At 51.1% G+C, this 27,978-nt stretch overlaps 1 protein-coding gene across 1 annotated transcript in view; it reads right to left on the bottom strand.

The window, feature by feature from the left end:
• gpr156 (G protein-coupled receptor 156) overlaps positions 1-27,978 on the bottom strand; it is a 148,063-nt gene that overhangs the window by 57,249 nt on the left and 62,836 nt on the right. Inside the window, exons 3-4 of the mRNA XM_072515517.1 lie at positions 27,128-27,266; positions 516-626 (exon numbers count right to left, since the gene is read on the bottom strand). Of these exons, the coding sequence (XP_072371618.1) occupies positions 516-626; positions 27,128-27,266 (250 nt within the window). The remainder of the gene's footprint in view (positions 1-515; positions 627-27,127; positions 27,267-27,978) is intronic.

The following is a 27,978-nucleotide window of genomic DNA, read 5'->3' as shown; positions in this document are numbered from 1 at the left end:
ATAGGGTGGACAGTGAGAGCCTTCTCCCGCGGATGGAAATGGCTAGCACGAGGGGACATAGCCTTAAACTGAGGGGTAATAGATATAGGACAGAGGTCAGAGGTAGGTTCTTTACGCAAAGAGTGGTGAGGCCGTGGAATGCCCTACCTGCAATAGTAGTGAACGCGCCAACATTGAGGGCATTTAAAAGTTTATTGGATAAGCATATGGATGATAATGGCATAGTGTAGGTTAGATGGCTTTTGTTTTTTGACTTCCCATGTCGGTGCAACATCGTGGGCCAAAGGGCCTGTACTGCGTTGTACCGTTCTATGTTCTATGTTCTATGAATCATTTTAGCCATCAATATTTTAGACAAAATTGATGGCGCTACCTTTATACTGCATTAGAAACACAAGACTGTCTGGCATTGTGGTCATTTTGACATGCAAGTCCCAATTGAGTTTGGAACATTTCAGGAAAGTAGGGAGAGGTTGTGTGAAGCAAAAGCCATGAAGCTTCACTCGTTGGCTTACCACTCTCTTCTCCGGGACACGCTGAACAAAGACTTTGTACAGTCGCCACGTCTTTCCCAATGTGGGGCCAAATATCAAAGAGGTTCCTATGCACAACATCCATATGCGAATCTGTAATTCAGAATTAAGGATTGTGATTAAACAAAATATTCTGGAGCTAATACTAGCAATGCTAAAACTGTTTGAATACATGACCAGAGAGATTTGAAATAAATGCTCTCGGCCTGAATTCTCATGAGGACAGTGAGCCTGGGCAGCATGGTGACGCAGTGGTTAGCACTGCTGCCTCACGGCACCGAGGTACCGGGTTCAATCCCGGCCTGGGTCATTGCCTGTGTGGAGTTTGCACATTCTCCCCGTGTCTGCGTGGGTCTCATCCCCACCACCCAAAACGATGTGCAGGATAGGTGAATTGGTCATGCTAAATTGCCCCTTAATTGGAAAAAAAAGAATTGGGTACTCTAGATTAAAGAAAAGACATAGAGAGCCTCCAGCATAGCAAAAATGTCACTGGAGCCCCGTTTCTGGAAATCTCGAATTTGGTACCCACCATTTTCACCAAGGGAGTGGAAATGGGGGCAGGTTGTTGTATGCTCATCCGTGGTTCTTGGCAGCAATTGCACACATAAAAGTACAGCTGCCTTCAGATAAATCCAATTTTTGCTGGTGGAATATATTGCAGGAAAAAATTGATGTTGGCTAATAGGTTTTGAGAGATAATTGCATGACCCACAGATTGGTGTGGGAGAATTGCATTTCCATTCATGGGCACTGGTACCAGTACTGGGGAAAGTGGAAGCTGTACCATTGGGATGGTCTTCACCTGAACCGTGCCAGCACCAGCATTCTATCAAGTCATATGACAAGGTCAGTAGACCATAAGACCATAAAATATAGCAGTAATAGTAGATATTCATCCCATCGAGTCTGCTCTGGCTTCGATCATGGCTGATATGTTTCTCATCCCCATTCTCCTGCCTTCTCCCTGTCACCCCTGATATCCTTATTAATCAAGAACCTAACTATCTCTGTCTTAAAGAGGGCTTTAAATTAAAGGATGCGAGGGATCAAGTTTGGGAATGTGAGATAATTTAAAAGGAGAAGACAAGGCAAAAGAGCAAGGCAGGAATAAGGGAAATGATGATCAGAGCGTGACAGGAAGGGACAGAATGTACAAAGCTAAGAATGTACAATCAGATAATGCTAGTGGTTACAAAACTATCTGAATGCAAGCAGTATTTGTAATGAAACAGATGAATTGATAGCAGAAATATAAATTAAATCTGTATGATATTACAGAGACATGGCTGCAAGATGACAAAGACTGAGGGCTGGATTCTTCCGCCCCGCCCATCACAAGAACGCCAATTGACCTTGCACTAGCCCAGGGTGTTGTACCAATGTGCTGTAATTATTGCTTTATAGGTTATGGGGAGGCAGGGGCATAGTGGTATTGTCACTGGACTAGTAATCCAGAGACCCATAGTACTGCTCTGGGGTGCCAGATCCCGCCACTGCAGATGGTGAAATTTGAATTCAATAAAAATCTGGAATTAAAACTCTAATGATAATCATGAAACCAGTGACAATGGCCGTAAAAACCCATCTGGTTCAGTAATGTCCTTTAGGGGAAGGAAATCTGCCGTCCTTACCTGGTCTGGCCTACATGTGACTCCAGACCCACAGCAATGTGGTTGACTCTTAACTGCTCTTCAAGGGCAATTAGGGATGGGCAATAACTGCTGGCACAGCCTGCATGTTCCATGAACAACAAAAAAAGGTTGCAGACTGGGGTGATACAGACTGAGCTGACCGGGGTATTGAGGAATGGAGTTGAGAATATTCATTGAAGATAAATGCTCAGTGGAGGAATTCTTCAAAATATTCCCTCTAGTGAGTACTGACTGCCTCCCTGTCCTTGAAGGACTGCTGTCAAAGTTTGGCTCTCAGCATAAATTGCTTTGATAGTGCTGAAGAAACCTTGCATATTGTTGCTGTCTACAAGTCGTTGGATCTCCCGCATTCTTTCCGCCCACTATTTTTTCTTTATGTTACAAATAGGCTAGCATGTTTTAATTTTTCAAAACTCCTATTCCCTTATTCATAAATCGCTTCAATAATTATATTAAAAGATTTGATATATAGTATATATTTTCTGACCACAAATCTTAGTACCTGTTGTTGCAAATGTATTACTTTTTACCTAAACATTTGTAATTGAAGAGTCCTTTGCAACAGACCTACATTTTATATGGAAAATCAACGTTAACATGTGATCATGCTGTATTTACAATACTCTGCTCACTAGATGGTGATATTGCACTAGCCAATGACTAATCTGAACACATATTCTACTGGAAACAGCTCCTTGGGCTCTAAACCACTACATAGTAACAACACTAAAAAATAATTGTGTAAACTATTTCATAATCATCGTAAAATTGGTGCCCAAGGAGTTAAAATGCTAAGTCTAAAGCCCCAAAATTTCAAAATGTGTGATCAAATCTAGGCCACTGTGTCCACCTTCTTCTTCCCATCTAAATTGCCCTTTCAACCCTGAAAATGCCAGTTTCAATTGGTTCTTGTCTGCCCACCCGCTGTTCCCATTACAAGTCCCAGCTTAGAAAATGTTATTTCAGTTTGGACCTGGTGCTGTCCTGGTCTGAATACTCGCGAATTTGCAGAGTTTGAACTCCTCTAGTCTCAGCTATTCCACCCAGAAGTGTCCAATGGAAATGCTGTGTCCTTGAAAATGAGTCCAGCTGATCTAACATATGCATAATATGGAATACCCAGTGTCTGATTTTCACAGGCAGTGTGAATGTCTGGTGGCTTTTTGAGGCATCAAGGCCAACCCAGACATTCATATTTGCAAGCCTCACAAATGATCTTGGTGCCATCATTAACAAGCGTGACGATATTGACAAAACACACTCATATCAATTGGACCCGTAGCCAAGGACAACCCTGTTCGAAAGGAAATTGCAAAACATTTGTTGGACTTATATAAGAGTGATGAGTTGTCATGTGATGTATATCATAGGATTCATCCTCATGGTTCACTATGACCATGTGTGTACGGGCTGCCCAGGACACACAAAAGTGTTATTTCATTTTGGCCTATCTTATCTACGACTGGTTCTGTGCAACATGAATTGGCAAGCTACAACCAGGTCTGAGTGAGTATTCCGTATACCAGTGAAGGACTCCTTCATCTTTAATGTGGCTATATTCGACCTGCATATCAATAGCAATGCTGTGTCTATGTGTATGTTCAGCATTATGAACCTATTCGCTAATGTGCCATTCAAGGAAGCTATGGACATTTGTGCCATGTGACTATATCATGGCAATCTAGACACGCTACCATTTTCGGAACTTACGAGCTTAGCAACTCATGTAGTTGAGCTTTTTTTTAAAAAATGTTTTTATTCTCCATTTTCACATTTTCCTTCAAAATTTACACCCCACCCACAAACAGTAAATGGTAACAAATACAAAATCAATCCCCTTAACAATACCAACGATCCCATCATCCCACCACCCCAACCTGAGTTCAGCTTTAATGGCATCATGTATGTCCAAGAAGATGGTGTTGCCATTGTGGTGAATGTAAATACAGTTAATTCACCAGTTATTAACCCTGTGGGTTTTATCTGTGGGCCATTGTATGGCTTCACCCACAGGGGGCGATGTTGGAGGATGTTGGAGCATGTACGGGCTCCGCCCATGGCTCCGCCCCTTTGAAGGAGTATAAGAGTAGCTGGCCTGTGGGACTGTCCTCAGTATGTACCAGTCGCAGGCAGACAAAGTTGATAGTTAATTAAAACCACTGTTTTACTCCGACACGAGTCCTTGAGTGAATTGATGGTCACATCAGCCATGGAATCCTCTCTAGTCCCAGCTCTTGCTAACATTTTCATCAGTTTCCACAAGAAATGGACGTATCCCTAACCTCCTACCCTTTCCATATTTTTGTTATAGGGGTGATAAGGTTGCTACATTTGAATCTGCAGTTGCATTTGTAAGAATTTCCTTACACAGCTTAATGCTGTCCATCCCATGCTCAAATTCGCTTTTGAAATGGAGCAATCTAACAATTAGGAATCCTACAGTTCCATGCACTATAAGATTGGCTTTATCGGCAATCTCATAAAGAGGGCCTGAGCCCACCATTCAAGCTTGACATCGATATAGGGATGCCGAAAAGCTATCCTGTTGGATAATAGCTACCCCGATAATATAATTGCTCATATAAAATAATACATAACCATGAATGGTCCTAAGGCTGTCACTCCCGGTCCTGAAAGGCGCCCAGTCTACCTCACATTACCCATTCAGGGTAATTTATCTCAAAAATTCGAGCAACAGGTCATTCTAGCCGTTTCAAGCAGCTACTATGCAGTAGCAACACAAGTGGTATTTTTCACTAACAGGATGCTGTCGTTAAGCCAAAAGACATTCTGCCGACCATACAAATGAGTAATGTTGTATCTGAATTTCTTTGCCAGTGCAGCACCAGATATGTGAGCCATACATCCCAACAATTGATAGATCCTATCAAACAGCACATCCCTCAAGCTGCTCAAATGAGGCAGAGTACTGACTGCAAAACCCAGAACACAATATTAGATGTGATTCAGCAATTGGACAGCACTTTCTGAACAACCCTGAGTGTGCTAAGAATTACACTATCCGCTCCCCCTGGAGCTACGGAAGCTTCCGAACAAGTGCCGCTGATTGAAGCTGGCCCTTGTCGGAGAGCATGGGACAAATATCCTTGTGGTCGATCAAGCAGCTGGACAAAGATGTGAAGGTCAACTCCATTCGTGGCATACTTTTCAGTGTCAAAGGATTGGTGCATGAGGGAGGTAACTGGATCAATGACATTCTTACACTGTGATGTACAGCTCAAGAGGAGTTAAATAGAAATCATCCTTCCTTTAATCTGAGCAGTCACTCCTCTGGACCAAATAATGACATCCAATGAATAAAGCAGCCTTGTATTTTATTAAAAAAATTGTTTTTGAAAAATGGTTGAAATTCCACGCAGGGTTTCATGCCCTTTACTGAGAATATTCAGCTTGTCAGTGGCAATAGACTAGAGAGTATTATGGCTTCATTTGGCAATCCCCCTTCCGCCTGCCCTAGAGTGTCTGACTAAGCGCGGGGAGGAAAACGAAGCTCGAACTCTTCCTGCAGCCAGTGAGGAATCAGACTGCAGTATGCGTGCTGCCCTCACACAGCTAGCTTAACAGCACCACCAACACCAGAAACCAGGGGCGGGATTCTCTCAGCCCACGCCAGGCCGGGCGCGAATCGCACGACGACGCCGGTCCGCCGGTTCTACAGTGAGCAGAGAATCGGCGCCATTGCCGATGGCGCGGTCGGCACGGCGCGGGTCAGGGGCCGGGTAAAAAGCGGCCCCCCCGACTGGCGTCGCACTGACTGTGCCATCGCCAATGGCGCCGATTCTCCGCTGTCTGGCGTCGGGCGGCGTCGCGCGATTCGTGCCCGGCCTGGCGATTCTTCGGCCCGGGATGGATCAACTGGCCGCAAAATAAATCCGAGTCCCACCGGTGCTGGCCACATGTGGTCTTACCCTGCGGGACCTCAATGTGCATCTTTTCAGGGTCGGCCTGGTGGGGGAGGGGAGGGGTGGTCCAACCCCGGGGCGGGGGGGGGGGGGGGCCTCCTCTGTGGCCTGGCCTGCGATCGGGGCCTACCGATCGGCGGGCCGGCCTCTCAGGCTTGGGGCCTCTTTTGCTCCATGCATGCCCCTTTAGCCCTACGCCATGTTGCGTTGGGGGCGGCGCGGAGAAGGAAGCCACCGCGCATGCGTTCAATCGCGCCGGTCGCAGCGTGCATGCGCAGACCCGCGGCGCACATTTGAGGCCGGTATCGGTGTGGGTCACTCCAGTGCCGTGCTGGCCTCCTCAAGGGCTCAAAATCACTGCTCCTGGAGGCCTGTTGATGCCGTCGTAAAACGCGACGTCATTTACGACGCCGTCAACACTTAGCCTCAGGATCAGAGAATCCCGCCACAGGTCACTATCATCATCTTTTTTCCCAATCTTGGCACTTGAGTATGACACAAGTGCAAAGGTCCCTTTACGATTTGTCTTGCTTTCAAAGCCACAGGCATTTGTGTAGCTAACTGAGCTGTCTTATGGGGAGTTTGGCTCCACTTTTCACCCTCACCTTCTGGCTGGCAGTCATTGTATTTGTTTTTTGAGCTGTTTGCTTTGACTTGGGTAGAGAGATGCATTGTGCAGCACTGTCATTTTGCTTGAATAGCAAGAAAGATCCTTATGACCATGTGCTGGAAAGTTTAAAACTGTTGCTGGATAAGAATGCAGTGGATTTGGTCTTGCTGGAACAATGGTGTGTTTATCCTATCCCTATTCTCCTCGTTCCTGAATCCACAGGCAAGTTAAAAATTCAATTAAATAAAATTGACTTGAATTGGAGAAAAAAAATTACACAAACGTCTAATTTAAAATGATCAGTTGGACTCACAAGTGCTTTTGATGCACTTACCTTTGCTCGAAGCTACTTAAATTCAAACACAGAACCCTCTTCTACAAGCAACAGACTATGCCCAGGCATTGGGCATCCTACACCTCTCGCTGCCTCAGTAAGGCAGACAGCATTGTCAGAGACCCCTCCCACCCAGGCTTTGCCCTCTTCCAGACCCTTCCATCAGGCAATAGGTCCGGAAGTCTGAAGACCTGCACATCCAGACATAGGAACAGCTTCTTCCCCACAGCTACTAGACTCCTCAACGACTCTCCTTCGGACAGATCTGTTCCCTGTAAGAACACTATGCACGACCCTCTATGCTGTTGTATTGCTTTGTTTGGCCCCTTGTTCCACACTGTAACCAATCACTGTTTGTCGATGTGCTATTTGTCAATATACTTTGTCGATTATTCTTTTTTGTCTACTATGTACATACTGTGTACATTCCCTTGGTCGCAGAAAAATACTTTTCACTCTACTTCGGGACATGTGACAATAAATCATAAATCAAATCAAAATCAATTGTGTCTTTTTTGAAATAAACAAAATCATGGGGAACAATAGCTGCTGGTGCATTCTTCATGGCAACACCTCGCTCATTCATAATCATAATCAACTTGCCAACCTATCAGCGCCCTTTTATCATGTAGTATTAACTGTTGCTCCCTTTGAAATTTAGTATTCTTGTGTCAGTCCTGCTGAGTGCAAGACAAACATGTTTTGATAACCTGTCTCTTTTTTCAGCAATGAGCCCTACCTTTCGGTAGAATGTGCCCAGCTCACTTGATTGCTGGATGACGTGGAGGAGATGGACCACAGAGACGGTGGCAGCACTAGTCAGTACCAGCAGCCTGACTAAGAGGATGGGGGTCCAATGTGGGGAAAAAAAATGAACAACCTACTACGATCTGCAAGGGTAAGTGCCCCTTGTCTCCACTTGACACTCCATCCTTACGTCAACCTTGGAATGTCACCTTGAAACCCACAAGCTGCCACTGCAGGTTCCCAGCACCTGACCTCCTAGCATAATCTTCAAACCACCCCCCACCCCGGCCCCACCCTGGCACTCTTCATCAGAACCTCTCCCTGCTTAAGTGTAGTACCCACCCATGCCATTTGTCCTTGGCCTCTGCAGGAGAAGATTGCCCTCAACTACAGAGAGAGAGAGAGAAGGCTGGCGGTGGAATGCCCGACATAAGGATCTTGACTCCTTTTGCGGGTGGGCCATGGAGCTCACAGGGGATGACCAGGAGCGGGCCTGCACAGAGAGCGAAGTTGGCCAGCGACTGCACCTTCATTCAGATGACCTGTCTCAATTGAGTTTTTTGTTGTCCAAACCCTTGACCAGGCCATGTACTAAAACCATGGCCCTTGCCTTGAAGGAAAATCAACCTATGAGCCTCAGCTGTCAACCAGCAGTGCCCCATTGGCCACCCTCCACAGACCTCGGAGGAGATCACCAAAGAAGACACAAATTCAGGTCACAGCTATCACCCACACCATCCACTAGTACAGAGACAAGCACCTCGGTGGGCGAATCTAGAAGTCAGGCATCTGGGTCACTATCTGGTGACCACCACACTGCTTCTGATGCACGAGGTGGAGGAGACAGCAATATCCCCGGGATCGAACAGTTGGAGCTCTGCTGGATATCAAGACTCAGCTGTGCCCCATCCAGGTGTCATGCCTCTGTACAAGTTTGGCCCTCAGCTGCTTAAGATGCAAAGGCAGAGCCGGGAATATCAGGAGGGGTTGTCAGCGACATTCTTGCAACTGCAAGGCCGAATGAAGGAGCCCAAAGCCTTCAGTCACAGGAAATGTTGCCGATATTGCGTGGCATCCAGGCCAATATTGCAAGAGTGGCATGTGCAGTGGAAAGCCTGGGGCATGTCATCATAGCCATGACTGGAGAACTCCAAAGCATGACTTAGTCCCTGAGGAACATGGCTGAGGGGTTTGACACCATAGTGTAGAAACTGGTGGGCCTCCAGGACTGGCAGTGCCAAATGACATTGAGGCTTCTGGAGTTCAGTCCAGCTGTCCCTCCACCTCATGGAGAAACCCAGGGGCCGACGAGCATCCAGAGGGAGGAGGAAGTGCTGGAGCAAATCCCGGGGCCTTCCATCCAGGAGACCCTGGGAGTGACCAGCCCTTTTGAATCCCCCTTCATGATCCGGCGCATCTCAGGGACAGCGGGCAGAACAGGGTGACATGGCAACATCAGTGTTACTCCAAAGTAGGCTTGGGCCCTTCAGGCCCGGTCCTCCTGAGGACACCTGCCAAGGGCCTCTCAGGCAACTGGGCTTGGAATGCAACAGGCCGCCTCCATTTCTGATGTGCATCCTGGGTATACACTGAGACATAGTGGGAGGGCTTGCAAGAGTAAGGAGTTGCAGGGGCACAGAGTTGATACGGGTGATGTTAGGCACAGCTAGTGGAGGTCATAATGAAATGACATGCCAGTGACTGATGGAAATGAGGCTATGACATGTGAGGACCTTGAGACGATTGTTATCACTAAAGATGTAGGGCGAAATTCTCCGTTATCGGCGGAAACTCCGCCGATCGGCGCAAAAAACGGCGCAAATCCCACTTGCGTCACGTCATAAAAATGGGCCGATAGTCTGCGGCCCGAAATGGGCTAGCAGCGACGTAACGGGATCCGCGCTTGCGCAGTGGTTCACGCCGTGCAGCGTCATACGCGCTGCACGGCGTGACGGCTCATAAGGCCGCGCAGCTCCCCCCCACCCGACCGGAACAGCCGACCGCAACACCCGACTTGATGGCTGGCCGTCGCTCAGCCCCGAGGTTCGAGTCACGCGATGTGGAGGCGCTCCTGGATGCGGTGGAGCAGAGGAGGGACGCCCTGTATCCCGGGCACGGCCGCAGAGTTGCCCCACGCCACAGCCGGCGTCTGTGGAGGGAGGTAGCAGAGGCCGTCACCGCTGTGGCCCTAACACCACGGACAGGCACCCAGTGCCACAAGAAGGTGAACGACCTCGTCAGAGCAGGCAGGGTGAGCGTCCCCCATATCCCCCATATCCCCCCTCCCCCATATCCCCCCTCCCCCATATCCCCCCCTCCCCCATATCCCCCCTCCCCCATATCCCCCATATCCCCCCTCCCCCATATCCCCCCCTCCCCCATATCCCCCATATCCCCCCTCCCCCATATCCCCCATATTCCCCCCTCCCCCATATCCCCCCTCCCCCATATCCCCCATCCCCCATATCCCCCATATCCCCCCTCCCCCATATCCCCCCTCCCCCATATCCCCCATATCCCCCCTCCCCCATATCCCCCATATTCCCCCCTCCCCCATATCCCCCCTCCCCCATATCCCCCCTCCCCCATATCCCCCATATCCCCCCTCCCCCATATCCCCCATATTCCCCCCTCCCCCATATCCCCCCTCCCCCATATCCCCCATATTCCCCATATCCCCCCTCCCCCATATCCCCCTCCCACATATCCCCCCTCCCCCATATCCCCCATATCCCCCATATCCCCCATATCCCCCCTCCCCCATATCCCCCTCCCCCATATCCCCCTCCCCCATATCCCCCCTCCCCCATATCCCCCCTCCCCCATATCCCCCATATTCCCCCCTCCCCCATATCACCCCTCCCCCATATTCCCCATATCCCCCCCTCCCCATATCCCCCCTCCCACATATCCCCCCTCCCCCATATCCCCCATATCACCCCTCCCCCATATCCCCCCTCCCCCATATCCCCCCTCCCCCATATCCCCCCTCCACCATATCCCCCATATTCCCCCCTCCCCCATATCCCCCATATCCCCCCTCCCCCATATCCCCCATATCCCCCCTCCCCCATATCCTCCCCTCCCCCATATCCCCCATATCCCCAAGTGAATCCAGCCCTAACCTTAACCTCTGCAATGCACGCGCAACCGATGGCGTGCATTCATATACCTGCCTAACACTGTTGCCTTTTACCCCTGCCACCCCCCCCCCCCCAGGAGAAGCGCGCACACAACAATAGGGAGCATGTGAGGACTGGAGGAGGGCCCGCTGATGAGAGGCCACTGACCGTACACGAGGAAAGGGCCCTGGAACTGGCTGGCGGACCTGAGGACCGGGAGGTTGCTGATGCAGAGGTCGGGGCCCCACGAGCAAGTGAGCCACCAACAGCCCGTCCCCATATCCCCCCTTCCCTATATCCCCCTCTCCCGTATCACCTGATCACTGCCTGATGTCTAACCATGCATGCTTCATTGTGTATCGCAGGACCAAACGTCCAGGCACCCATCCCCGCAGATGCAGACCGCCCGCAGGATGCCCCTCGGAGACCACGGGAGACGGAGAGACCCGCACCCTCCAGCATGCGACGCCCGCAGGATGCCCCTCGGAGACCACGGGAGACGGAGAGACCCGAACCCTCCAGCATGCGACGCCCGCAGGATGCCCCTCGGAGACCACGGGAGACGGAGAGACCCGAACCCTCCAGCATGCGACGCCTGCAGGATGCCCCTCGGAGACCACGGGAGACGGAGAGACCTGGAGCAACAGGGAGACGACACCCCCGTCACGTGCGGGAGCGACCACCCAGCGATGAGGGGGGCAGCCACAGGCCCCCGTCACATCCGAGCCAGGACACCACTACCCAGGACACCACTATCCAGGACACCCCTACCCGGGACACCACTACCCAGGACACCACTACCCGGGACAGCACTACCCGGGACAGCACTACCCGGGACAGCACTACCCGGGACAGCACTACCCAGGACACCCCTACCCGGGAAGACGAAATACCGGACAGTGACTCAGAGTGGATGGGTGGAGACGAACCCCCACCCCAAAGTGCCATGGACTCAGAGTGGGACGAAGAGCACGACACAACGCCACTGCTGTCACCAACACCCTCCACCATCGCAGAAACACTCACCACGGTTGGGCACTTTAGTGATGAGGCGTCTGGTACACTCACTGGTGCGCACAACACAGCCGTCCCGGTACAGAAGGTGGAGGTAGGAGCAGCAGAGGGACCGGGCGGTCGGAGGGCAGCCCAGGCCAAGCGAACATCTGCCGCCCAGATGGATCCCGGGTTCCTGCAGTTACCACACCCACACATAGATCCGATGCAACCACCGACACGGAGACGAGCGAATAGGGTGACGGGTGGCTTGCGGCGGCTGCGGTCGCAGGTGGAGGAGTCCACCCGCGTCCAGGAGCTGGGAGTGGTCCCGGTCATGCGTGCCACCCAGGCTGACACCGCACGGGTGCCGTCCGCGGTGGAGGCAATGGGTGCGACGGTGTCAGACATGGGGAACGGTTTGCGAGGCCTGGGGCCTTCCGTGCAGGCGGCGTCTGTGGCCCAGGAAATGGCTGCCCTCTCACAGGAGGCCATGAGCCAGTGCCAGCGCCAGATGGCAGAGGCACTCAACGCCATAGCCCAGTCTCAGCAGGCCATGGCCCAGTCTCAGCAGGCCATAGCCCAGTCTCTGCAGGCCATGGCCCAGTCTCTGCAGGCCATGGCCCAGTCTCAGCAGGCCATCGCTGAGGGCATCGGCGCCAGTGGCCATGTGCGAACTGGCGTCGCACTGTCGCAGACAGGGTTCGACAACCCCCTGGGCTCCATGGCTGCAAACCTGCAGACCCCTGTCGATACCAGCACGGGCCTCCAGGACTGGCAGCGCCAGATGTCGGGGGCGCGTCGGATGGCCAGTCCGTTCGCATCCCCCACCCATGTAGAGGCCTGGGGGCCATCGGGCACCCCGAGGGAGGAGGAGGTGGTGTGGTCCGTCCCGGCTCCCTCTGTAGGGGAGGTCCCGGTACACCGCGACACCTCGGACTCCCCCCCTTCCGTCCCAGGTGCATCGGGTGGGCAACGGGCAGGACAGGCTGGCAGCTCGCCATCCCAGTCGCCCGGGCCGCAGCCTGGCCCATCTAGGCCAGGACGCCCCAGGAAACGGCCGCCAAAGGGATCCAGTGTCAGAGGGCAGGAATCACAGGAGTCCACCTCCAGTTCTGCTGTACCGTCTGGGGAACCACGTAGACGTAGTCAAAGGGCCCGTAAGGCCAAACAATTAGACACTGAGTAAGTTGGCACGGGTGCAGGGCACAGATGAGTTTTAGGCGCTAGGGCACGTGCATGAACTCCTTTGGTTATTAAAGTCAATGTTACACCTACCGAAGCTGCCTTTGTGCTCTGTTCAAAGTGTGCGGGGGTGTCATGTACGTTGAGCGCAAGTGTGTGTGTGAGGGGTGGTCTTACCTCAGCCCCAGGTGAGTCTGCCCCCTTCCCCCTGGGCCGCCATCAACATCCCCCGGGCAGAGGACGGGACCGTGCGCTGCAGTGTCACAGCCGCATGCAGGGATGGTCCGGGTGGATGGTGGTACTGTGGCCATGGGTCAGACATAGTCCAACGATATAGAGCCAGGAGCTCATCGGAGGCGGGTTGTCATCATTCTCCATGGCCTGCGATAGACACGCGTCCACCCGCAACTGGGTGAGCCCGGCCCGTTGTGCCGCCGGTGGATCGGCAATTGGGAGTGGGGGGGTGGTGTGCATGCGGGTGGGGTGTGTGGGGTTGGGGAGGGGGGTGAGGGTGCTGGGTGGGTGGATGGGTGGGGGGTGTGGGTGGTCGGCTGTTGTCATGGTGTGCGGTCTGTGGCCATACTACCCGATTCCCACGCCCATCTAGTCAGTGAAGCGGGCGTCTATCAGTCTGTCCCGTGCCCGCTGGGCCAGCCGGTAACGGTGGACAGCCACCCGTCTGTGTCTACCCCGTCTGCCCTGACCATTGCCCTCATCCCCCTCATCTGGGGAGGACTGGGCCTCTTCCTGCTGCTCCTCCACTCCGCCCTCTTCTGCCTGCGGCACATCGCCCCTCTGCTGGGCTATGTTGTGCAGGACGCAGCACACCACAATGATGCGGCCGACCCTATCTGACCGATACTGGAGGGCGCCCCCAGAGAGGTCCAGGCACCTGAAACGCATCTTCAGCACGCCAAAGCACCTCTCGATCACTCCCCTTGTCGCTACATGGGCATCATTGTAGCGGTTCTCCGCCTCATTGCGTGGCCTCCGTATAGGCGTCATCAGCCACGATCGCAATGGGTAGCCCCTGTCGCCCAGCAACCAGCCCCTCAGCCGGGGATGGCGTCCCTCGTACATGCCGGGGATGGATGACCGCGACAACACGAATGAGTCGTGTACACTGCCTGGGTGACGGGCGCAGACGTGCAGGATCATCATGCGGTGGTCGCAGACCACCTGTACGTTCATCGAATAGGTCCCCTTCCTATTAGTGAACACGGCCCTGTTATCTGCAGGTGGCCGCACGGCGACGTGCATCCCATCGATCGCGCCCTGGACCATGGGGAACCCGGCAACGGCAGAGAAGCCCACGGCCCGGGCATCTTGGCTGGCCCGGTCCACGGGGAAGCGGATGTAGCGGTGCGCCATGGCATAAAGGGCATCTGTCACTGGCCGGATGCACCGATGCACCGATGTCTGCGATATGCCGGACAGGTCCCCACTCGGTGCCTGGAATGACCCCGTTGCATAAAAGTTCAGGGCCACCGTAACCTTGACGGACACGGGGAGAGGGTGTCCCCCGCCAGTGCCACGCGGTGACAGGTGTGCCAGCAGGTGGCAGATGTGTGCCACGGTTTCCCGGCTCATCCGGAGTCTCCTCCTGCATTCCCGGTCCGTGAGGTCCTGGTATGACTGCCGGGGCCGGTACACACGGGGCGCCCTCGGGTGCCTCCGTTGCCGTGGGGCCGCGACGTCCTCCTCCCCCTCCTCGTCCTGTCGGTCAGGTGTCCCTCCAGCCTGGGCGGCTGCCGCCTGCCCCTCTGCGGCAGCCTGCGCCGCCTCTCTGGCACGCTCCTCCTCCTCCTCCTCCTCATCCAGGGCAACATAGACATGAGCGGCTGCCACCACGGCGGCCAACATCGCTGGATGGTCTGAAAACATGACGGCCTGGTGGGGGGGAGGGGAACGACGACATGTCATCATTGCCCATATCCCCTCCTCCCCCCAGCCAGGTGGCATGGACCGCATGGGTCCAACTGTTGGAGGCTGGCACCTGGCCAGGTGGACCAACTCATTTGCCCTCCCATCACCCACCCCGGCACGGACCCCCCCCCCCCCCCAACCTCCACCCCGGCACGGACCCCCTCCCCAACCCCCAACCTCCACCCCAGCACGGACCCCCCCCCCAACCTCCACCCCGGCACGGACCCCCTCCACAACCCCCAACCTCCACCCCGGCACGGACCCCCCCCCAACCTCCACCCCAGCACGGACCCCCCCCCAACCTCCACCCCGGCACGGACCCCCTCCCCAACCCCCAACCTCCACCCCGGCACGGACCCCCTCCCCAACCCCCAACCTCCACCCCAGCACGGACCCCCCCCAACCTCCACCCCGGCACGGACCCCCTCCACAACCCCCAACCTCCACCCCGGCACGGACCCCCTCCCCAACCTCCACCCCGGCACGGACCCCCTCCCCAACCTCCACCCCGGCACGGACCCCCTCCCCAACCCCCAACCTCCACCCCGGCACGGACCCCTCCCGGCACTCCCCCGGAGCCCAGCCTACTCTAACCACCCCCCCCCCCCCCCCCCCCCGCCGCACACACACACAAGCCGAGACACACCTCTCCTCAGGCAATCAGTCTGCGGCCACGCCATTTCCTGCCCAGAGCCAACCCCCCAGGCCGTCACTCACCTCCTCGCTGGTCGGCGTGAGCCTGGAGCACCGGGTCACGCCGATGAAAAGGAGGTTTGATTCACGTCGACGTGAACGGTCATCACGTCGACGGGACTTCGGCCCATCCGGAAGGGAGAATATCGGCAGGCCGAAAATCGGCTGCCTTGCGCAGACCCGTGACATTCTCCGCGGCAGCGGCGCCATTAACGCCCCGCCGACTTTTCTCCCTTCGGAGACTTCGGCGGGGGCGGCGGCGGGATTCACGGCGGCCAACGGCCATTCTCCGACCCGGCAGGGGGTCGGAGAATGACGCCCGTAGTGATGGGCAAGCTAATGGGACTAAAGGTAGACAACTCTCCTGGCCCTGATGGAGTGCATGCCAGAGTACTAAAAGAGATGCTAGGGAAATTACAAATGCACTAGTGATAATTTACCAAAATTCACTAGACTCTGGGGTGGTCCCGGCGGATTGGAAATTAGCAAACGTGACACCACTGTTTAAAAAAGGAGCTGACGAAGAACAAAGAAAAGTACAGCACAGGAACAGGCCCCTTCGGCCCTCCAAGCCCATGCCAACCATGCTGCCCGACTAAACTACAATCTTCTACACTTCCTGGGTCCCTATCCCTCTATTCCCATCCTATTCATGTATTTGTCAAGATGCCACTTAAATGTCACTATCGTCCCTGATTCCACCACCTCCTCCGGCAGCGAGTTCCAGGCACCCACTACCCTCTGTGTAAAAAAACTTGTCTCGTATATCTCCTCTGAACCTTGCCCCTCTCATCTTAAACCTATGCCCCTTAGTAATTGACCCATCTACCCTGGGGAAAAGCCTCTGACTATCCAGAGCTAGGCACAAAACGGGTAATCATAGGCCTGTAAGCAGGTACAACATTTCTAGTTTGGTGGGGAGAGTGAAAACCGATCTGACAAGGTGAGATGGTATCCCTCTGTCACTGGCGGGTCAGGTACAGGCGGTTAAAATAAACGTGTTGCCGCGATTTCTGTTTATTTTCCAATGCCTGCCGATTTTCCGGCCAAAGGCATTTTTTAGAGAGATTGAAGGAACGATTACCTCGTTCATATGGGAAGGGAAGGTGACCAGAGTTAGAAAGGTGCTGCTACAGAGGGGAAGGCAGGCAGCAGGTTTGGATCTTCCGAACCTGATGTATTACTACTGGGCGACGAATGTGGAGAATGTGCGGAGCTGGATCAGAGGGGTTAATTCCCAGTTGGTCAGAATGGAGGAGAGTTTATGTAGGGGGTCGGGATGGAAGGTACTAGCAACAGCGTCGCTCCCGATGGCCCCGGGGAAATACTCAGGGAGTCCGGTAATAATAGCTTCATTGAGAATTTGGAGGCAGTTTCGCCAACACTTCGGGTTGGGGGCAGGGTCAAGGGAAATGCCCATTCGGGGGAACCACAGATTTGAGCCAGGGAAGTGGGAGGAAAATTATCGGTAATGGGAGGAGAAGGGGATTAAGACACTAAAAGATTTGTTTCTTGGGGGTCGGTTTGCAGGATTGAAGGAGCTGGGAGCAAAGTATGCGCTGGAGCAGGGTGAAATATTTAGATACATGCAGGTTCGAGATTTTGCCAAGAAGGAGATACAGAGCTTCCCGGTGGAGCCGGCCTCCACATTGCTGGAGGTGGTGCTGACGACAGGGGAACTGGAGAGGGGGGTAGTGTCGGCGGTTTATGGGGCTATTTTGGAAAAAGGAAAAGGCACCACTGCAAGGGATCAAAGCAAAGTGGGAGGAAGAGTTGGGAGAGAATATGGAGGAGGGGTTCTGGTGTGAGGTGCTCCGGAGAGTGAAGGCCTCCACCTCGTGCAAGGTTGGAGCTGATACCGCTGAAGGTGGTGTACAGAGCACACCTCACACGGGCGAGGATGAGCCGGCTCTTTGAGGGGGTAGAAAATGTGTGTGAATGTTGCCCGGGGGGGGGGGGGGGGGGGCGCGGGTGGGGGGGGGGGGTGCAAATCATGTTCATATGTTTTGGTCCTGTCCAAAGCTGGAGGATTACTGGAGGGAGGTTGTTAGGGTAATCTCGAAAGTGATGCACGTAAAACTGGACCCGGGCCCTCGGGAGGCCATATTCAGGGTGTCGGAAGAGCCATGGTTGGAAACGGGTGCGGAGGCAGATGTTGTAGCCTTCGCCTCGTTGATCGCCCGAAGGCGGATCCTGTTGGGATGAAGAGCAACCTCTCCACCCTGTGCCCTGGCGTGGCGGGGGAACCTGTTGGAATTCTTGACTCTTGAGAAGGTTAAGTTTGAACTGATGTGAAGGATGGAGGGGTTCTACAATTCATGGGCATTATTCATTGTGCACTTTCGAGAATTGGATCACATCAAACGTTAGTGGGGGGTGGTTGGGAGGGTTGGGGGAGGGGACTGTATTTGTTAATGGTGACTATGGGTGATTCCTGATTCCTTTTTGTTATTTGTTTATGTTAACATGCGGGCAGTTGTTTGGGGGTTGGTGGGAAGATGGGATTGTTGTTGTTGATATGGGGATTGACATTATATTTATTACTGCTTATTGTTTATTGTTGGTGGGTGCAAATTTGGGAGAAAATGTGAAAAAGGAGAATAAAAATATATTTTTTTAAAATTATATGCCAGTTAGCTTAACTTTAGTAGTCAGGAAGACGCTGGAATCTATCATCAAGGAAGAACCTGTTCAAAAAAGGGAATAGGGATAATCCTGGGAATTACAGGCGAGTTAGTCTTACTTCGGTGGTAGGCAAAGTAATGGAAAAGGTACTGAGGAATAGGATTTCTGAGCATCTGGAAAGTCACTGCTTGATTCGGGATAGTCACACAGATTTGTGAAGGGTAGGTCTTGCCTCACAAGTCTTATTAAATTCTTTGAGGAGGTGACCAAGCACGTGGCTAAAGATAAAGCAGTGGCTGTAGTGTACATGGATTTTAGTAAGGCATTTGATAAAGTTCCCCATGGTAGGCTTATGCAGAAAGTAAGGAGGCATGGGATAGTGGGAAATTTGGCCAGTTGGATAACAAACTGGCTAACCGATAGAAGTCAGAGAGTGGTGGTGGATGGCAAATATTCAGCCTGGAGCCCAGTTACCAGTGGCGTACTGCAGGTATCAGTTCTGGGTCCTGCTGCTTGTGATTTTCATTAATGACTTGGATGAGGGAGTTGAATGGTGGGTCAGTAAATTTGCAGATAATACGAAGATTGGTGGTGTTGTGGATAGTGAGGAGGGCTGTTGTTGGCTGCAAAGAGACATAGATAGGATGCAGAGCTGGGCTGAGAAGTGGCAGGTGGAGTTTAACCCTGAAAAGTGTGAGGTTGTCCATTTTGGAAGCACAAATATGAATGCGGAATACAGGGTTAACGGTAGGGTTCTTGGCAATGTGGAGGAGCAGAGAGATCTTGGGGTCTATGTTCATAGATCTGTGAAAGTTGCCACTCAAGTGGATAGAGCTGTGAAGAAGGCCTATGGTGTGCTAGCGTTCATTAGCAGAGGGATTGAATTTAAGAGCCGTGAGGTGATGATGCATCTTTTAGGAAGGATGTGGAAGCCTTGGAAAAGGTGCAAAGGAGGTTTACCAGGATGTTGCCTGGAATGAAGAGTATGTCTTACGAGGAAAGGTTGAGGGTGCTAGGTGTTTTCTCATTAGAACGGAGAAGGATGAGGATGACTTGATAGAGGTTTATAAGATGATCAGGGGAATAGATAGACAGTCAGACTTTTTCCCCGGGTGGAACAAACCATTACAAGGGGACATAGATTTAAGGTGAATGGTGGAAGATATAAGGGGGATGTCAGAGGTAGGTTCTTTACCCAGAGAGTAGTGGGGGCATGGAATGCACTGCCTCGAAGTAGTTGAGTTGGAAACATTAGGGACCTTCAAGTGGCTATTGGATAGGTACATGGATCACGGTAAAATGATGGGGTGTAGATTAATTTATTCTTAATCTAGGACAAAAGTTCAGCACAACATCGTGGGCCGAAGGGCCTGTTCTGTGCTGTATATTTCTATGTCCTAAATAGCAAGGCATCTGGATGGAAATCGTCCCATTGGGCAGACGCAGCATGGGTTCATAAAGGGAAGGCCATGCCTAACTAATTTAGTGGAATTTTTTGAGGACATTACCAGTGCGGTAGATAACGGGAAGCCAATGGATGTGGTATATCTGGATTTCCAGAAAGCTTTTGACAAGGTGCCACACAAAAGGTTGCTGCATAAGATAAAGATGCAGGGCATTAAGGGTAAACTGGTAGCATGGATGGAGGATTGATTAATTAATAGAAAGCAAAGAATGGGGATTATGGGTGTTTCTCTGGTTGGCAATCAGTAGCTAGTGATGTCCCTCAGGGATCAGTGTTGGGCCCACAATTGTTCACAATTTACATAGATGATTTGGAGTTGGGGACCAAGTGCAGTGTGTCCAAGTTTGCAGCCGACACTAAGATGAGTGATAAAGCAAAAAGTGCAGAGGATACCGGAAGTCTGCAGAGGGATTTGGATAGTTTAAGTGAATGGGCTAGGGTCTGGCAGATGGAATACAATGTTGACAAATGTAAGGTTATCCATTTTGGTAGGAATAACAGCAAAACAGATTATTATTTAAATGATAAAATATTAAAATATGCTGCTGTGCAGAGGGACCTGGGTGTCCTGGTGCATGAGTTGAAAAAGTTGGTTTACAGGGTAACAGGTGATTAAGAAGGCGAATGGAGTTTTGTCCTTCATTGCTAGAGGGATGGAGTTTAAGACTAGGGAGGTTATGCTGCAACTGTATAAGGCATTAGTGAGACCACACCTGGAGTATTGTGTTCAGTTTTGGTCTTCTTACCTGAGAAAGAACGTACTGGCGCTGGAGGGTGTGCAGAGGAGATTCACTAGGTTAATCCCAGAGTTGAGGGGGTTGGATTACGAGGAGAGGTTGCGTAGACTGGGACTGTACTCGTTGGAATTTAGAAGGATGCGGGGGGGGGGGGGGGGAACTTATAGAAACATATAAAATTATGAAGGGAAGTGATAGGATAGATGCAGGGAGGTTGTTTCCACTAGCGGGTGAAAGCAGAACTTGGGGGCATAGCCGCAAAATTAGGGGAGGTAGATTTAGGACTGAGCTTAGGAGGAACTTCTTCACCCAAAAGGGTTGTGAATCTATGGAATTCCCTGCCCAGTGAAGCAGTTGAGGCTCCTTCATTAAATGTTTTCAAGATAAAGATAGATAGTTTTTTTAAGAATAAAGGAATAAAGGGTTATGGTGTTCGGGCGGGAAAGTGTAGCTGAGTCCACAAAAGATCAGCCATGATCTCATTGAATGGCGGAGCAGGCTCGAAGGGCCAGATAGCCTACTCCTGCACCTTGTTCTTATGTTCTTATGTTATATTCTTATCACCTTGTCAAAATCTCTTGTTCACAACCTTAAGGCCTCAATCTGTTTGATCCTCTTCCCACTGGGATAGGTCTTCCACCCCATCCAGACATAGCTTTTCTCACAGGCCCTCAATGTAAGGGAAACGGTTAGACCCACTCAAACCTTATATCCTAGAAGGATTCTGGCATTAATTAGCGAACCCTAGACTCTTGCCCTTAATCCCTCTCTAGTGCTATAGGATAAAGGGATGTAGGTCCAATCCTCACTTCACTCACACATGAACCGGGGAGTCAGCTGGTGGCAGAAAACAGACAGGAATCAGACACGCAAAAGGTGAGGAGCATCAAAACTTTCCCCACTGCAAATCGTCATCACCCTCCTGCATTGACAGGCTAAGCACGCACAAGGAGTCCCCAGGCCCAGCTCCCTGAAGACTTGATTTTCACATGGACCTCCTTGCTTGGTCACAGAGGGGTCACAAAGCTCTTTTAAAAAAATATTTTTATGAAGGTATTTATATATATATATATATATGCATAAAACAAACCACCCCCAGCGCCGGATTTGGCGACCCTGAGTCCCTCCATTCCAACAAGGTCCATCTCCGGAGGATACCAGGGAGGCAAAGGTGAAGATGTCGGCCTCGTCCTCTGGACTCCCAGGTCTTCCGACACTCTGAAAAGCGCCAGTTCTGAGCTTGGGACAACCTTCACCTTCAGTACCTCAGATATAACGTCAGCGAATCCCCGCCAGAATCCCTTCAGCTTCGGACAAGCCCAAAACATGTGGACATGGTTTGCGGGTCCTCCAAATTCCATTAATTCCCTATAAATCTCCAACACCCTACTCGCGACAACTCCTGTTTTCGACACCACTTTGTCCTGCAGCCGTGGGGGTGGCAGGTCATGAAGGAACTGCACCTGCTTTCTAACATAATTCCGTACCTGCAGGAACCGGAACCCATTCCCACTGGGCAGCTCATACTCCTCCAATTCTTCCAGGCTCAAGAAGCTTCCCCCCCCACAAATAGGTCCCCAAACAATTTGATCTCCGCCCGCCGCCACTCACGGAACCTCGTGTCCAAAACCCCCCCACCTGGAGCAAATCTATGGTTCCCAGACCGAAGCACTGTCCCCACACCCTTAGGGCCACCACCACTGCCAGGCTCGTGGAGTACCTGGCCAGCAAGAATGACAGAGGCGCCATCAGCAGTGCCCCTAAACTAATGTCCTTACAAGAGGCTGCCTCCATCCGCTCCCACACCGACCCCTCCCCCACTACCCATTTCCTAACCGTGGCTATATTCACTGCCTAGTAATAGTTAATTAAATTTGGCAAGGTGCCCACTCCCCAATGTCCCCGCTCCAGCAGCACCTTCTCTGGGATGGGAATTTCCCCGCCAAAACAAACCCCAAAATCAGGGCATTAACTTTCCTAAAAAAGGCCTTTCGGATTAAAATCGGAAGGTTTTGAAAAACAAATAAAATCTCGGAAGCACCGATATTTTCACAAGTTTGCACCCACCCTGCCAATGATAGCAGGAGCACGTCCCATCTCTTAAAATCCCCCTTCATCTGCTCTACCAACCGCGGCAGGTTTAATTTGTGCAATTGGTCCCATCCCCACACCACCTATATCCCCAAGAATCTAAAGTTCAACCCCACCACTTTAAACCAGCCTCCCCTCCTGTCCCCTTGCTTGGATCGGGAAGACCTCACTATTCCCCATGTTTAATTTTTACCCGGAAAACTGGCCGAATTCCTATAAAATGCCCATGATCCCCCCAATGCTTCTCAAAGGGTCTGAAATGTAAACTAACAGATCATCTGCGTATAGCGAAACTCTATGCTCCACCAAACCCCCCCTCCCCCCACACTATCCCTTTCCAACTCCTTGACGCTCTAAGCACCATTGCCAATGGCTCTATCGCCAGGGCAAAAAGCAATGGGGAGAGTGGGCGTCCCTGTCTTGTCCCATGATGCAATCCAAAATCCCCAAACTGACCCGATTCGTCCCAACACTCACTACCGGCGCCCTATATAGCACCCGGACCCAATCCACCAATCCCTACCCGAACCAGAACCGTCCCAGTACTTACCACAGATATTCCCATTCCACCCGATCAAAGGCCTTCTGTGCATCAATAGTGACCGCCACTTCACCTCCTAGCCCACCAGGGACATCATAATCACATTCAATTAACGCCTAATGTTCGCCAACAGATGCCTCCCCTTTGCAAACCCATCTGGTCCCCAGGCACACAGTCCTCGATCCGCGAGGTCAAGATCTTTGCCAACAGCTTGGCACCAGAATTTAGCAGCAGGATTGGGCGGTAGCACCCACACTGCTCTGGGTCCTTATCCTTCTTCAAAATTAAGGATAGCGAAGCCTGCGATAACGCAGAGGGAAGCTCCCCCTTCTCAAGGGCCCCAGATCTCCCGAAACATTTTATAAAATTCCACTGGGAACCCATCTGGGCCGGGGCCTTCCCTGCCTGCATTGCCCCCATGCCCTCCATCATTTCCACTACTCTAATGGGTGCCCCCAGCCCCAATACCAGATTTTCTCCACTTTAGAGAACTCCAACCCATCTAGAAATCGCCGCATTCCCTCTCGCCCTACTGGGGGCTCCGATTCATATAGCCTCTTATAAAATTCCTCAAATGCCCCATTCACCCCCACCGGGTCCAAGACTGCCTTCCCCTCCCATCCTTCACCTTTCCAATTTCACTCACCACCTCCTGCTTCCTAAGTTGGTGGGCCAGCATCCTACTTGCCTTCTCCCCATATTCGTACATTGCCCCCCTGGCCCTCCTTAACTGCTCCACTGCCTTCCCTGTGGACGCCAACCCGAACTCCATCTGGAGCTTCTGCCGCTCCTTCAACAAACCTGCTCTGGGGCCTCCGAGTACCTCCTATCTACCCACAGGATCTCCTTCACCAGCCTAGCCATCTCTGCCTGCTCCGTCCTGTCTCTGTGCACCCGGATTGATAGAAACTCACCCCTGACCACTGCCTTAAGTGCCTCCCATAGCGTGGCGGCCAAAACCTCACCCGTGTTATTCACCTCCACATACCCCCGAATGACAGCCCTCACCCTCTGCGGCAGCAGAGAACAGGTCACATGCCCTGCACGGACACTTGACATCAAGCACTCTCCAGTTACATGCTTTTGGTACCAAATCACAGAGCAGTGTTGCTTCCATTTTCCAGCTGCTGGCAAGCAAGTCACGTTAACTGTGAAGATGAATGGTTTTTATGAAAGTAAGAGATGGCCTGAGACTCAATTAGACAGTTTACCTATTGGACAGGATCTCACAACAGAATCTGCTGGAGAGAGCTGCTTATTAGAGTCCAGGGCATGATAGAGCAGTGCTAGTGTTAGTTCTGTACAGAGCTCCATGACCTCTGGTTAGCAGCCTATAAAGAAGATGCTTAACTCAGGAACAAAGCAGTATAAAGATGATTTTTACAGGTATGGTTTTGTCAATTGTACCAATGCAAATAAGGATGCAAAGCTCATGTGTGCTATATGCAGGGAAGTACTGGAAAATGAGAGGAGAAGTTTCAGATTTTGAAAGAGAAGCAGTGGGTGAAAAATTCCTTTTGAGGTTGAGAAGCCATATTCAGTAATTAACTTAGAGCTGACTCCAAATGAAAAGACTACACTGCTGTAGCTGACTGATACTACATTAAAAACACATCAAAAGCCCATGAGGATGTCAGCATTCTGGTGTAGCATCTCCCAGGAGTATCCAATGCTGAGTAAAATAAGCATTTTGTTGTTACTGCCCTTCACGACAACCTACATGTGCAAAGTTGGATTTATTTTCATAAAGGTGAAGACAGCACAAAGGAACTTGCTGACGTCTGCACCTGAAGTGAGATCATGAGGACTAAGCAGGCTCCCCTTTCATATTAAAGGTAAGCGGACGTGGCCTGTGTCACAGAGATTATTCAGCGTGGGTCGCCAAGGTTAGCCAGAGTGGGTCCCCGAACGTTAGCCAGTTGGCAAAAGTGGTACCCCGGAAAAAATGTTTGAAAAGCACTGCTCTAAGTCTCCATGAATGGTTTGTGAGGGATGAATTTTCCTGTTGAGACTGAAGTATTAAAAAATAACAAGTTTTTTGTTGTAATTTAGGTTTTCTGTTCTAATCCCATTGGTGGGATTAGAACAGAACCTCTTCTTATTGTGACAGGTTCTGCTGTTTGAGGGTATGCCCATTCTGCAGGAACATTAAATTGAAAGTTTAAGAATATACATTTAGTTCCCATGCACATTACTGGATTCCAACTAGCCGTAGAGATAACTTAGAACATAGAATTCCTACAGTGCAGAAGGAGGCCATTTGGCCCATCGAGTCTGCACCGACCCTCTGATAAAGCACCCTACCTAGGCCCACTCCCCAACCCTATTCCTGTGACCCCCCATCTATCCTGCACACCTTTGGACACTAAGGGACATTTTAGTGTGGCCAATCCTCCTAACCTTCACGTCTTTGGACTGTGGGAGGAAACTCACACAGACACGGGGAGAAAGTGCAAACTCCACGCAGTCATCCAAAGTCGGAATTGAACCCGGGTCCCTGACACTGTGAGGCAGCAGTGCCATCCACTGTGCTGCCGTGAAGCCCCAAACTGTATGACATAACTTAATTTCATATAGAATTAAATCCAGGTTTCAATTTTTATGAATATTTTCTCTACCATTTACTATGTTGTGAATTTTTTATATTTTCAAAAAACTTTCCTTTTATTTCCAAAACTTAAAATCTACATTGAAATATTCTCCAATAAACCACATAAACCTCTTCTCAAACAACTACAGTTATCTACGTGGAATTCAAACCTTGGGATAAAAGAGTTTATCCCTCAACTATCCTGTGAGATATTCTCAGACATATTAAAATTTCTCTAATCATTGTTTCCACTTTATGTCCCATAGATAAAAGATCATGGGTGGGATTCTCCGGTCGCCGACACCGAAATCGCGTTTGGCAATCGGCCAAAGAATCCCCGTTTGCTCCAAAATGGGGACAGCTCCTGTTTTGCAATGCTCCGCCCCTCAGAAACCTGAGGCCCTCCCCAGATGCTCCGCCCCCAATGGGCCGAGTTCCCACTGGTGTGGAACACATCCTTCTTTTTTCCTGGACCCCGCGTGGCGGCGACGGACTGAGTCCAACGGTGCCACAGTCTGGGCGGGGGGGGGGGGGAGCAGTTCCGCTGGCAGGGAGGCCTTCATTGGGGGCTGGGGGGACTGGTGGGGGTGGTCCGTGGGTGGCGATGCTGGTTACAGGGGGGCAGTTTTTGGCAGGTCGGGTCCCCGTGCGGCCGGTGCCATGTTGCACAGCGCGGCCGCTGCAGGCTGCCGCCGTGCACGTGCGCGGCCACGGACCCGGCAATTATCTGGCCGTATCCACAGGTAATGCCAGAGGCTTTACGCTGCGCGGTTGCTAGGCCCCCACCAGACGGAGGATCGGTGCAGCTTTTGCGATGTTTTTTCTGGCGTGAAATGCCACTGTTCCCACGCCGGCGTCAGCACTTAGTCTGCAAATCGGAGAATCCAGCCCCATTAACCTCATGCTTACAAAATAAATGAAAGCATTGACACTCCTTCTGTAAAATAAATTTAGAGTACCCAATTTGTTTTCCAATTAAGGGGCAATTTAGCATGGTAAATCCACCTACCCTGCACATCTTTTTGGGTTGTTGAGACCCACCCAGCCATGGGGAGAATGTGCAAACTCTACACGCACAGTGACCTGGAATCGGGATAGAATCTGGGTCCTCGGCGCCGTGAGGCAGCAGTGTTAATCACTGCGCCACCTTGGTACCCAGCATTGACACTCTTGCCGAAGACTTGCACAGCAGTTAACAACTTTGCCAGTGTTGCTTTACGATTGATAGGTCAGATTAAATTAGGGCAAGTGTTTTTCTTACTCACATAAATCCCTTCATATTGTGCACCACTGATTAAGCCCTGGGTCTCAGCGTAATCACACATACATCATCACATGGTTCCTTATGTTTCCTCACCTGAAATAACAGCTCGATTGGCATTTCCAGTGTAGCTGTTTTCCCTTCCACGATCCCGAACATATATCCACTGATATAAGTGAAAACACTCCCAATAATTGTTACAATGTTGAGGTTTGGACTGGACATTTTCACAATCCTAGTAGAAATAATTAGCAAGAACAAAGATTCGGTGAAATATTCATATAATAGAACAGAATTATAAGTTTTAGTATGACACGCCCTTGAACAGCAACATTCTTTTAAGAACGTGCACTACATTTTTAACATTTACACAACTAAAATCTAGTTTCCTTAATCTAAAGGCCAAATTCCAGAACCAGATTTTTGATTGTTTACAATTCTGGCGACAAAATCACAATTTATGTGACTTGATTCTCGACATTGTTATTTTTGATATATATTTAATAATCTGGACTTCGGTATATACACCATAACTTCAAAGTTTGCAGATAACACAGAACTCAAATGCAATAAACAGTGATGAGAATAGTAACAGACTGCAGGAGGAAATAGACTGGTGAAATATGGAGGCATGTGTTAGATTAAATTTAATGCAAAGAAGAGCAAAGTAATTCATTTTACAGGAAAAATGAAGTGAGGAAATACAGATCAACTGATACAATTTCAAAGCGGGTGTTTGACAGTGGCTGTTAAAAGGGGAAACTTTGAATTTATAGGTAGAGGCAGCGAACACAAGCTATTCTGAACCCCACTGCAGCTGGGACCTGATCAGTGTTTTTTGTGTTCAATTCTGGGCACCACATGGTAGGAAGGATGCTAAAGCCTTCTGAAGAGAGCAGAGGAGAGTTACCAGAATGGTTTCAGAGATGAAAGACTTTGGTTTCTCC

This window comes from Scyliorhinus torazame, chromosome 8 (assembly GCF_047496885.1).
Source record: "Scyliorhinus torazame isolate Kashiwa2021f chromosome 8, sScyTor2.1, whole genome shotgun sequence".
NCBI lineage: Eukaryota > Metazoa > Chordata > Chondrichthyes > Carcharhiniformes > Scyliorhinidae > Scyliorhinus > Scyliorhinus torazame.
Note: the sequence above shows the minus strand (reverse complement) of the source record. Positions and strands in the feature narration are given on the sequence as shown.